The 13133-nt window shown below is 46.5% G+C and overlaps 1 protein-coding gene across 9 annotated transcripts in view; it reads left to right on the top strand.

The window, feature by feature from the left end:
* PRRC2B (proline rich coiled-coil 2B) overlaps positions 1–13133 on the top strand; it is an 87559-nt gene that overhangs the window by 51160 nt on the left and 23266 nt on the right. For all 9 annotated transcript variants that reach the window (XM_038548996.1, XM_038548993.1, XM_038548991.1 and 6 more), the window contains 4 exons: positions 1062–1254; positions 5284–5599; positions 7233–7429; positions 9641–9836. In XM_038548996.1, the coding sequence (XP_038404924.1) occupies positions 1062–1254; positions 5284–5599; positions 7233–7429; positions 9641–9836 (902 nt within the window). The remainder of the gene's footprint in view (positions 1–1061; positions 1255–5283; positions 5600–7232; positions 7430–9640; positions 9837–13133) is intronic.

Here is a 13133-nt window from a genome sequence, read left to right as displayed (position 1 = left end):
TTATGAGTCTCTTGCTCCAGGCTCCCGGGTCTTCCTTACATCTTCTTTGTCTCCCTGTCCATGATGGGTTCCCGACACTCCCCTGGACCCTGTCCCTTCCTGTTCATTGTCTCTGGGCCATTGGGACCACATCCTTTCTTTTCTGGACTATTCAGAGGGTAGCCAGTTTGTGTTCTCTCTCCACATTGTGCCTTAGTCATCTTTCCTGGTGGGTCAGGAGCCTTGTGTGGTCTTGGCGCCCCTCAAAGTGGTGTCAAGAGTGGTTGCTGCCCTGCTGTGATCTAAGCCACCTTACCAGCCTCATCTTCCCTCTACCCTCCCTACATGTGTGCACATGGAGACATGCAGACACATACATACTCATGACACCTGACTCCCTGCTGTTCTCTGAACTCCTTGATGTGTGTCTGGGGCTCTTTTTACACAAAAGATGTGCTTGGTCACCGCATACACATTTTGCCCTTGTGCCTTGGTTGCTCCTGCAGCATGTAAAGCACTGCACAGATCTCCACTCCCTTCCAGCCTCTGTTTGGAACCCCTTCTCCCCTTTATCATACTGCATCTGCTTGGCTTCCTCCTCTTGCTCTCTGTATTATGGCATCATTTAGTGAGCTGTCTTTTGCTATTTGGAGGAAAATTGAATATCTCCTTTATACAAAGCGCAGGGAAGGAGCCAAATTCTAAGGAGAAAGACCTTCATCTGGGATTCTGGGTTCAGATCTGTTCACTCTTCCTGGGAAGACCACTCCCCAACCTTTATGAGACTCTGTTACCAGCCCTTTAAAATGGGAGAGTAAGGACTTATTTTCCCATAAACCAAGTAATGGCTTTGGAATGCCCCACCTGTAGATTTGTGTGTAAGAGTGACTTGGTAAATGTTGGTGCTGGATTTTGGTGTTCTGGGTCTGTCCTCTCACACACAGTGGGGTAGATCTATTCCAGGGAAGGACACTGGTGTATGGATGGCTGGCTTCCCCCAATTCCTTAGGCCCTCTGATGGGTAAGACCATACCACGCTTGGGCTGACTAGGAAAACTCATCCTTGCTGTGGTCTGTCCCAGGAGCAGTTGGGACCCCAGACGGCAGCGGCAGTTGTCAATGAGCTCTGCAGACAGTGCTGATGCCAAACGTCCCCAAGAGGAAGGAAAGGACTGGGGCGAAACAGTGGGTGTGACCCGTGTCGTCCGGAAAGTGCCAGAACCTCAACCACCTTCCAGGAAACTTCACAGCTGGACATCCGGCCCTGACTACCAGGTACCACAGTCACTGGAGGGGTTCTGTGCCTGTTGTTAGCTGGGAACTGGGGACACACACACACGAACACATGCTCTTTTCAAATTCATCTCACTAGAATTCTGAGACCGCAGTACAACAGGTCATCTGGTTGTCTGTCCTATGCATTTGTACTTCACTGAGTTCAGTGGCTAGGTTTCTGAAAAGTCCTAGGTGGACATTTCTCTCTCTTGATTTTTCATTAAAAAATTTCTTTTAAAATCTGGAAATAGTCACAAACTTACAGAAATGTTAGAAGCATAATACAAAGAATATTTTTCTCTGAACCATTTGTAGAGTAAGTTGCCAGCCTGGTCAGGCCCTGTCACCACGGAACACTTATATTTATTTTCTGCCTCCTAGATAACCACGGTCAAAACCAGGAAATTAGCATTGATATACATCAGTGCCATCTGATTCTCAGACCCCATCCAACTTGTACCATTTGTCCCATCAGTGTCCTTTGTGTAGAAGAATCCAGTTCAGAATCACACACTGCCTTCACTCTGGAATAGTCCCCCAGCCTTCCTTAACTTTCATGACTTTGACATTTGTGGAGATTGTAAGCCAGTTATTTTGTGGAATGCACCTCAAGTTGGTTTTATCTGGTGCTTCCTCATGACTGGGTTCAAGGTTTCCATTTTTGGCTAGAATGTCTCAGAGATGACACTGATTCTTTAGCTTGTGCCCCACCAGGTGACAGGAAATTCCACTCTGTCCATGCTCTGACAACCTTCACTCTGATCTCTTGACTAAGGTTTTCATGTCCACCCAATTTCACTCTATGGAGTTTCTCTCTTTCACGTTTGTAACTGATAAGAAATTGTGTGGAGATACTTTGAGACTATGACTGTCCTGTTTCTCATTGAACTTCGAGTTTACTTACTTTTATCAGTGGGTTATAATCTGTTCTTTTCGTTGTTTTGGAGCTGTAGGTATTTTTTATTTGGCTCGCAGGAACCTCTTTAAGCTGGCATCTGTCCTCCTGTCCCACTCGAAATTGAGCACTTTCCTTGCTTTCTGATTGGACAAGCTTTTTTTCTTTTTTTTTAATTCCAATCTTTTTTAAAAGTAATCTCTACACCCAATGTGGGGCTTAAACTCACAACCCCAAGATCAAGAGTCGAATGATTGGTCTACCATCTGAACCAGCCAGGTGCCCCGGGACAAGCTTTTCCAAGGTCATTTTGTCTTGTCCTTGCCTTGATCAAGGATCAGCCCTTATGATATTTAGAAACCAATATGTGAGTCCTAGGGGGAGTGCTCACTGCTTTTGGGGTGTTATTATTCCTAGGCCTTCTTGGTGGACAGGGTGAGGAAATGTGTGTATGTATATACAGATATACATATGTGTACACATATATACATGTTCACATCTTTATTATTTCTTTTTTAAAGATTTCATTCATTTATTCATGAGACACACAGGGAGAGAGACAGAGACACAGGCAGAGGGAGAAGCAGGCTCCATGCAGGGAGCCCTATGTGGGACTTGATCCCAGGACTCCAGGATCACACCCTGGGCCGAAGGCAGGCCGCTAAACCACTGAGCCACCCAGGGATCCCAACATCTTTATTATTTCTATATCTGTATGGAGAACCATGACTTCACAGTGATACCTCTGGTTCCACACAATCCAACTTGGTTCTCTCCCCTTCTGTATCTATAATTCCACTTTCCCATTGTCCCTAGTATTCACACTTACTTGATCAGTCCCCCTGTGTGTGACCAGTCTCCCATTTTTGTCCCCATCCTCTCTCCCTTGCACAGATGCCTTCCTCGCCCACTCAGCTGTCAGTGCCCCCCAACCCAGTCCCAGCCCCACGTGGATACCCTGAATCTCCCTGCTGGGCCACCTCTCCTTATGAATTGAATCCTCACCGTGCTTGGTTGGGCTCTAACTCCCACACTAGCCACATCTCCACATGGACACCCTCTTCTCCCTGCCTGCGTTCTGACCACCTGCTCTGAACCACCAAGACTGTTTGGTGCCAGATGCCTGCCTTATTGTTCCAGACTTCATGACTTTGAGACTGATTGTTCGGGAGGCACAGAGTTAGGTCTGAGAAAGGCATTAACTTAAATACATTTGGCAGAACAACAATAACAGAATTGCCACTTTTTAAAAAGATTTATTTATTCATGAGAGACACAGATTGAGAGAGAGAGAGAGAGAGAGAGGCAGAGACACAGGCAGAGGGAGAAGCAGGCTCCATGCAGGGAGCTCGATGTGGGACTTGATCCTGGGACTCCAGAATCATGCTCTGGGCCCAAGGCAGGCGCTAAACTGCTGAGCTACCCAGGGATCCCAGAATTGCCATTTTATTTTTTTATTTTATTATTTTTAAAGATTTTATTTATTTATTCATGAGAATACACAGAGAGGAGAGAGAGAGGCAGAGACACAGGCAGAAGGAGAAGCAGGCTCCATGCAGGGAGCTCAACATGGGACTCGATCCCTGGTCCCCAGGATCAGGAATTGCCATTTTTAATGCATTTTGCCATTTAAGGGACTCTGGTTCCACATCTTATAAAATGAAAATGTCTTTATCTTTAGTCTTTTTTTTTTTTTTTATTGAGCACCTATTGTGTGCCAGGCACTGTGCTAGGTACAGGGAAAACAAAATTGACAGCTATTCTTGGAAATTACCCTGTAATTAATCCAAATTTCATTCCTGTGTTGGAGTTGTTCAGTATTTCAAGGAGGTTTCACTTTGACCTTCTCATAAACAACAATGTGAGTTAGATGAATCGACAAAGAAAAAAAAAACTGTATAATTTTATGCGTTCAGATTTCTAAAAAGTTCCAATATTTTGCAGAGAACTGGGTCTTTAAATGACAGCTAATATTGGGGCACTTTAGAAAGGCACCTCAGAAGTCTTGCGGGGGCGATCCATATACCCTTTGATTCTGTTCTTTCATTTCTAGGAGCACTGGGGGGTGAGGTAGATGATAGTGATGGCGACATGCCACCATGCATGCGCTGCAGAGTGTGGACAGGCCTAGTCCAGGGCAACAGGAAAGGAAAGTATGTGCTTGGCCCCAGTTACTTTGTGTGAAAGTACTGTCATGCTTCCAAGTTAGAAGTTCCTAATCTTCTCTGATTGTCCTTATTGTCCCTGGATTATAAGAAGTTAACTTCCAGGAGAAAAGCCCTTGGCTGCAGTGAATGTATTACATGGTGCTTTTGTGGAGGGTTCATGAGTGTACCAGAAAAGGCACAGATCTTGTTTGTTTACGTCTGAGGACTCATGACTGTTGTACGCATCTGTCGCTAGCACCCAGAATGGGAAGCTCTGTTTTGGGATGGTCATTCCTTATTGCGCTTTCAGTGACTGGTGCTGCCCATCAACTGTGCTGTGATGTATTCCGCATGATACTCCGTTCCCTGCAGCTTGGGGAGAAACCTTCCCAACATCAAGAGGGCTTCCTACTGCTTTCCCAGTAGTAATTAGCAACCAGTTAGAGACCCAGAGTAGATAAAGTGGCCAAAATAGATGTTTTCTATGAAGAGTCATTTTGAAGCCATCTCTCTGACTGAATTTTAATTTCTTGCTCCCTTTATACCTGGAGGTTTTGGTATTTTCATGGGAGAAAGAGGAGAGCTGTTTTGCAACTTAAGTAAGAAATTAAGTGGGTCTCTGCTCCTGGCTGCTGGCCGTGGAGGCCCTAATCTTGTGTGCGTGTTAGCAGTGGCCAGAATGTCCAGGCACTGTTTGCTGTCTTGATTGCGGTGTGGAGCATGTTCTTTGTTGCACATCCACTGTCCCAAGGGGCCTCCTTTATCCCCAGCTTACACATGGGGAGTTAAGGTTTAGGACGTTGGCACTTGCCTAGACGTCACTGCAGATTAGTAAAAGACCAAGCAGGATTGAAACCCAGGTCCACCGAACACGTGACTGCTGCCTCTTGAAGAAGCTCAGGGGTCTTGGGAATGAGAACTGATGGTGGGTAGCCCATCTCCTGGGCTTGGGGCCCAATGTTTCATCTGACTTTATTCTCTTGGCAGAAGTCCTCGATGGGCAGCATGTTCCGGCAACAGTCTGTTGAGGACAAAGAGGACAAGCCACCCCCACGGCAGAAATTTGTGCAGTCAGAGATGTCGGAGGCTGTGGAGCGAGCCCGAAAACGCCGGGAGGAGGAGGAGCGCCGAGCCCGCGAAGAGAGGCTGGCTGCCTGTGCCGCCAAGCTCAAGCAGCTGGACCAGAAGTGTAAGCAGGCTCAGAAGGCGGGCGAGGCCCAGAAGCCTGTAGAGAAGGAAGTACCTCGATCTCCAGGCACCGAGAAGCTGCCGCCACAGGAGAATGGCCCTGCTGTGCGCAAAGGTAAGTGCTGGGCCCTTGTTCTGTGAACCGGACACCCTGGGCTGTTGGCGGTGCTCTGTTGTTTGCATCTTCCTGGCTTCCTAGCACAACCTGTGGCGAACAGCAGGGGATGCTGGGAAGCTCTGGTCATTGAGTTCTGGCCTTGGGCTCACATCCTGTTGCAGCTTCTGAAAGTGGGAGGCTACACACTTCGCCTCCCTGGCGTTTGTTTCCTCATCGGTAAAACAGGATGGAAATAGTATGTACCTGCCTGCACACTGAGGGGCCGCGGGACAGAATGTACAGAAAGTGCTTGGCACAGCTTCTAGATACGGAAAGCATGCTTGATAACCAACGTTGTCCCCATTACCCTCATCACTGTTCTCTTTCTGCCACTGCTCAACCAAAGATGCGGGTGCTGGAGGGCTTTAATACAAGCACAGGGTCCTTTCAGTTCATTTAAGAAAATCAGGAAGAATGTGCCTTTGTGACATTGAGAGAAGCCCGCCTGCTTGTTAGAGTACATTCTTCCTGGCGTTAATTCCGCAAAGGATGGATCACACGGCCTCCCTAAGAGACATTGAACAGCACTGTGTGGCGGAGAGTAGCTCTTGCAGCAGTTTTCAAGAGTACCACCGACTTTGTTCTTTGTGATATTCTTAAATGAACTAAAAACAACTCTTTAGGAGGGAAGGATCTGATAAAAAGTTCAGTCCCTGAAAGCTTCTCAGATGAGTCTCGTTCCTGACCTGCTGGTCCTCAGCCCCCTTCTGGCCAGGAACAGAAGTCTTAGCACAGCCTGTGCCCAGCCTCTGTACTTGCTGAGATGGGGCGGTGGAGAGAGGCCAGGAAGCGGGTGCTTTGGTGTGAGCCTGGTCAGTTGAGACTGGTGCTTGGGGTGGGCCTGGGTGCTGCGTGTGTGCCTGTCCTGTGCTTCTGCAGTGTTCCTCTGGGTCCCTGAGGCTTTGCATTGGGGTTCCATCATCCCCTACAGGAGAATTAAGAATGCAGATGTCAGTTATACTTCAGTAAAGCTGGGGATCCAAAAAAAAATGCAAAGCTGAGACAGGGGCAAGATAGAAGGAAATTCAGAGAGAACCAAGATGGGAGATAGTGTTGAGTGCTAGCTACCGATCAGGCAGTGTTTTAAGTGCTTTGCATGGATTATCTCACTTAATTCTCACAAAGGCCTGAGGGGTGAACAGCATTGCTCTCCTCCCTTTACTGATGAGGAAGCAGGCAAGGAGAGGCCTGTGACTTGCTGGGCCACACAGCCTTTGGATAGGACTCCTGCTGCTCAGTTGATGGATGTGGGCTGTTGCTGAGCTGGTGGCGGCTCTGGTTTATCGGAGTCCTTTTCAATAAAGCCTCTCTTGCCTGGAACCAAATCCCAGCTGCACCACTGACTGTGTGACCTCTGGCAGTTCACCTGACCTTTCGACCCTTAGCTTTTTTGCCTCCAAAGGGATGGCATCATGGGGAGTCTGTGAGCTCATGCATGTGGGGTGGTTAGCCCAGTGCCAAGGTTCAGGGCTGTGAATCGTCCAGCAGTGGAATGTCCATGCCAATAAGAGCAACCATTTGCTGTAAACATTTGGACAGCCCAGCTTCAGTGAGCTCACTGCAGCCATTTTTCTGGTTATTTGTCCTCCAGGCTCTCCTGAGTTCTCTGCCCAGGGAGCCACCAACACGTTTTTGGAAGAAGCCCCGATGGTTCCTCCAGCTGTGGCCCAGAGTGGCAGCAGTGAGGAGGGAGCCAGGGAGGCTGGGTCCCCTGCACAGGAGTTCAGCAAGTACCAGAAGTCACTTCCTCCCAGATTCCAGCGCCAGCAGCAGCAGCAACAGCAGCAGGTAAACAGGGTCACTGTACACAGATCTGCCTGCTAAGTGGATGTCCCCTCCCCCTTCAGTGAAAACAGCCAACAGAAATCTACCCTCCTCTAGCCCCATCCCCGGCCGGGATGTCAGGAGCTGCACCAAAAACATATAGCCTTAGAAGATCAGCCCTGGCCATATGTTATTTTTCCAAGTGGTTTCTCCTGTGAATAAATAAAACCGTTGTTAGTAGCTTATTGGCTTTGTCTGAAGTTGGAAAGGAAGCGTTAGTGGTGTGTGCACTCAGTGTAGTTTTGCCGAAGACTGTTTTTTTCATTCAGAACAGTTCACTGTGGCCTCTCCTTAGACCAGTGTTGTCCATCCTGGGACCCTCCCAGGGAGTAAGGAGGCCCAGAGGGCTTGGAAAGCTGTCAGACAGGTGTGCTAGCATTTGGTTAAGGACGTAGGTTTGTAGGTGTTGAGTTGAACTGATTCGCATCCTGATCTTGGAACTTCTCTAGTCAAGTGTGGCCTTGGATGGGCCAAGAGGAATGAATTCCTGCCTTAGTATGGCAGAGAGGCTTTTATGGCACCTACAGCCTGGCTTATCGGTGTTAGCAGTATTCTCTTTATTAGGGTTTCATAAATCGTAGAAGCAATCTTGTCTGCCCCAGGAAGGATGGCCTGGGTGATGGTTGTCATCATACCAATCTCTTGTGGTCTGGCTGGAGCACCCGTTGATGAGGAGTGACACGCGGAGGAACAGAAGATTACTGACGTGCATTGCACTTTGGTGGGAAACAGATGAAACATGGATGTGACATAGTTTAGCAGCTGGATGTGCAGTAAATCATTGTTAAGAATAAGCCAGCGTGGTTCAGAACACGTGTGCCTTAGGGAGACAAATCAGGCTCTTGAGCTGATTCTCCAGAATCTCTTCTAGTTGCATTTAATACCTTCACCTCAGATCTTCCTTTCCCTGGGCCCCTGTGAGATACTTCAGAAGCTCACCAGGTCCTGAGCTATAAACGGGAGGTGACGTTGTGCTTTTGACAGTGTAGTAGCGTGAACCAGTGTTGTACAGTTACACACAGGCTTGGTGGAGAATTACCGATCAGGAAGGTCTTTGGGGTGACTCCAGCCAGATGCAGCAGTAAGAGTTGCTCTACGTAACACTTCTGGGGGGTGGGGGGTGGGGATGGGTAAGTCCTTCCTTAAGAATAGAAAGGAGTCTGAAAGCACCAGGGCAGACGAAGGAGGCTGGCAGACAGACTGTCTGGTCCGGTTCCCTAGGGGCCTGGGGTCCAGACAGAGGAGGAGCAGCTCTGGGTGGAGGCCCGCTGCCGAGAGCTGTGTTTATTGAGTGCTAGTGAGTGCCCGCAGAGCTGTCCGGTGAATGCAGGCCAGGCAGGCATTCTTGTTTGCAGATTGGGAAGACATGGCCGGGCAGCTCTTCTTGTCTTGACTGCACCTGAGTCCTGCTGGAATGCTGATTCTGGGTGCACTTGTGAGGGCAGCCCTGGAGGTCGCCGGTGGCGATGGGGTTAGGGCTGGAAGTGAACCGTCACTAGATCTAGGACCTTGATTTTGAATGTTTTGCTGATACTCATTTGTGCTGTGATTTTTTTCTATGTGCCATGATTGGTGGTAGGAGGCATGGGTAGATACTAGAGTGAACTTGGCCTGTAGTCTCTTAGAGTTTTATTAAGGGAAATCAGAAATATAAAATAATAACCTACTGTTAGTGCTACAGAGAAGCACCAGTGTTGCAGAGGAGAGGGCAGCGGCCTGATCCTGCCCGGGGTCTTATAGCGGGATGCCCAGAAGAACGGTGTTTTAAGCTGAAGGAAGAGCAGGGGTGTGAGCCAGGATGGGAGGGAGCAGGAGCCTTTTAGGTGGAGGGCCCAGTGTGTTACCGGGGCCCCACGAGGCAGGCAGCCACATGGCACAGAAAGCCAGGCAGTCATGCGCAGTGAAGCTAGTGGCAGGTAGGGCAGCTCATATGGGGCCTGGTGGGATTCGGGCTATTCCACGGAGAGCTGTGGGGAACCATCAGAGACTCCTGAAGTCCGGGCTTGACGTGACTGTGTGCTGTGGGGGGGTGCGTAGGGGAGTGGGTATGTGCGTGTGAGTGAGCATGCATATGTGTGCTGTATGTACATGGGTGTGTGTTTTCCCGTGAATACACACACAGGCATGGTCTCTGCCTTGGGGCACCCGTCTAACCTGATCTCTTTCCCCGGTCAGGAGCAGCTGTACAAAATGCAGCACTGGCAGCCGGTATACCCTCCACCTTCCCACCCACAGCGCACCTTCTACCCTCACCATCCCCAGATGCTGGGTTTCGATCCCAGGTGGATGATGATGCCTTCCTACATGGACCCACGAATCCCGCCCACTCGCCCCCCGGTGGATTTCTACCCCTCTGCCCTCCATCCCTCAGGTAAGCATGCTCCCGTGGGCCATGCCAGTAGAGTCCAGGATGGTGTGGGGGAACGGTTTTGCTTCAGGAATCAGACCCACCTGGCTTCTAATATGGCCTCTTCTGTAACTAACTCACAGGTTCAGTCTGAATTTTAACTTTGTTGTTTGCAAAGTGGGGATGATATGGTTGTAGTATATTCACACAGAATCTCGGCGAAGAGTCCTTCTGGTCATGCATTATACGTTGTTTTAATTAGTTCTGATGTTCCTGCTGTGTTGTTTTGTCCATCTTTTTTTTGTTATTGAAGTTTTATCTCTTTCCATTCTCCTTTTTTTTTCTTTTTCCATTCTTATTGTTCTTTGTGCCTTCTTTCTTTTTGACCTTGATTTGTCCTTCCCAAGGTTTGTGTAATGCCATTTTTAAAAAGCAACGTTTGAAAAATAAAAAAAATGAACAAATTAGCAGTTTTTGGATTTCTTAATTCCTTTGTTTTATTTGACTTTTATTTCATTACTTTCTGTTCTTTTCCTCATTAATTCCTTTCAAATGTCTCTGTTCTTTTTAAATAATTGTGTTGAATATTTAGCTCATTAATTTTTGACCTTTTGTTGTATTTAAGTATTACCTGAACTATAGGTACAGCATTTTTATTGTGCAGTTTTAAATGTTATTCTGGTTTTGATTTGTTACCTTTTTTTGGTTGATGATTTTTAAGGGTATGTTGTAAATTTGCCAAATATTTAGAAATTTAAGATTATCCTTATGGTGTTAATTTCTAATATAATTTCTTGGTGATCAGGTGACATTGTCTGCACGATACAGACTCGGGGATCAGGCAACTTTTCTATAAATTCCAGATAGTAAATATTTTAGGCTTTGAGCAGCTACTCCATTTTGTTGCTGTAGAACAAAAATGACCAAGGATGATAGTAATTGAACGAGTCTGGTTGCTTTCGAGTAAACCTTTATTTTTAAAGAACAGGTGGCAGGTCAGGTTTCACCCAAGGGCTTCCCAGTGCCAGCCAGCTCCTGATCTAGGTTGCTTGGTATTTGTTGAGATTTTCTTTTAGGCTCTGACATGATCTCTTTTTTTTAACATTCTGGGTTTGCTTGAAAAGAATACTATCTTCCAATTGGATGTGGCCCACGACACGGAACATGCTGACTGTGTGGTGTGGCACGCATCTATCCCGCCACGAGTGATGTGTGAAAGTCTCCTGGTGTGGCCGTAGATCTGTCCAGTCCCTGAGCCTGTCAGGTTTTGCTCTCTCTGTCTGGAAGCAGACAGGTGTGGCATGACACATCTCATTCTCCTCGTCGTCATGTACACCCCACCATCCTTGACTGTCTTTCCTTCCTCTGACGTCCACTCCGTCTAATCTTCATGTCATCGTTCTGGTTTTCTTTTGACAAGTGCTTATTTGGAATCTTTTTTCCATCTTGTTCCTGTCAGTCTCTCTGAGCCGATTCTTGGGGGGAATCGGTCTTGTCCAAAAAGGTACGTATGGTTTTAGCCACTCTGAAAATCTCTGACTTTAATTGCCAAAGTGCCTCACATTAAATCTTGGGGATTAGTACATTGGGTTTCCTACTCTCCTATTTTATGCTTTCCTGTTTGTCTTGCCTTTCTGTGCATTTCTTTTTCTTCCTTTCTTTTGTATCAAATTTTCCTCTTCTTTATGTTGTTGTGCTCTGCGTTCTGTTTGTCCCGTGTTAGCTACATTCTCACCTGCACCGCTGACTTGCCGCGGCCCGTCAGCATCCTCATCCCTAACATGAGCTCTTATGACGTCATCTTTCTCTTGTTCCCTAGAATCTTACTTCCTTGTTTTAATGCCTACCAAATTAGTCATTATTGTTTTTGTTGTTTTGTGCAACCTGTGCTTGTTCAGATTTGCTTCCGTCTACTGGTTTCTCTGCTCCCTTCTCTTTCTTGCATTTTCCTTCCATCTGGGTGTGACATGCGTCTTCATGAAGTAAATTCTGTTGAATTCTTCAGGAAATGTTTTTGGCAGTAGGTTTTCTTTGCCTGAAAAAGTCTTTATGACCCCCTTTCTCTAGCTGGGTATAGAATTCTAGGTTGGCAATTCTTTCAAGACCAAGAAGATAGTATTTCATTTTGCTTTTCTTTTTTCTTTTTTTTGTATTTCATTTTTCTTTTGGCTCCTGTTGTGCTTAGTGATTCATGTCTGTGTAACCTGCTCTGTTTTCTCTCTGGTTGATGCCTTTTTTTTTTTTTTTTTTTCAGTTTTATACTTTGATAATTAGCGATTAGTTGTCATCCACATTAACTGTAGATATTTGAAAGTGGTGACAGGTACATAGATAACCAATGTCTAGAGCTTGTTTCGTGAATCTTTATCCTCATTATATTTTCTGGATAACCACACACAGATACAGTATGGAACATTCCTTAACTCCTTTGGCCCAGACAGCTGTGTTGAGCCTGGTGTCATTGTGCACATCTGGAGTTTCCATCTCCTTCATGGCAGATTTCTGGATCTCTTTGAGTGCCTGAGGGGCGTGCTTCTTGAAATCCACTCCATGGATGCACTGGTGAATGTTGATGGTATATTCTCTGGTTACTACCTTGTTGATGGCAGAACACCTTCTTGCCACCCTTCTTTGTGGGAGCCTTTCTGCTGGGCCCTGGTTCTCTCTGGCTATTTTTTTTTTTTAATTTTTATTTATTTATGATAGTCACACAGAGAGAGCGAGAGAGGCAGAGACACAGGCAGAGGGAGAAACAGGCTCCATGCACCGGGAGCCCGATGTGGGATTCGATCCCGGGTCTCCAGGATCGTGCCCTGGGCCAAAGGCAGGCGCTAAACTGCTGCGCCACCCAGGGATCCCTCTCTGGCTGTTTTTAAGATCTCTTTTTCTTTTGCCTCTTGCTGTTCTGTCTCAATGTGTTGTGTCAATTTTCTCTCCAGTTATGTCCAATCTACTTTTTTTTTTTTTTATTGTCCAGTGACTTTTTAATTTCAGTGACTATATTTTTATTACTGGAATTTTTTTTCTCAAATCTTCATTTTTAAAAAGATTTACTTAACTTATTTTAGAGAGAGAGTGCATGGGTGAGTGGGAAAGGGTAGAGGGGGAGAGAGAGAGAGAGAGTCTTCAGATGGACTCCTCTCTGAGCATGGAGCCCAATGTAAGACTTGATCCCAGGACCTTGAGATCATAACCTGAGCCAAAATCAAATCAAATCTATCTTTTGTGTATGCATATTTTTTTAAGTTCTCAATTAGTTTTTGTGCTTTTATAATTTAAAACATAATTTCCATGTTTATTATTCTGTTACCTGAAGTTCTT

Source organism: Canis lupus, chromosome 9 (assembly GCF_011100685.1).
Source record: "Canis lupus familiaris isolate Mischka breed German Shepherd chromosome 9, alternate assembly UU_Cfam_GSD_1.0, whole genome shotgun sequence".
In the NCBI taxonomy this organism is placed as follows: Eukaryota; Metazoa; Chordata; class Mammalia; order Carnivora; family Canidae; genus Canis; species Canis lupus.
This window is presented reverse-complemented; position numbering and strand designations above follow the sequence as displayed.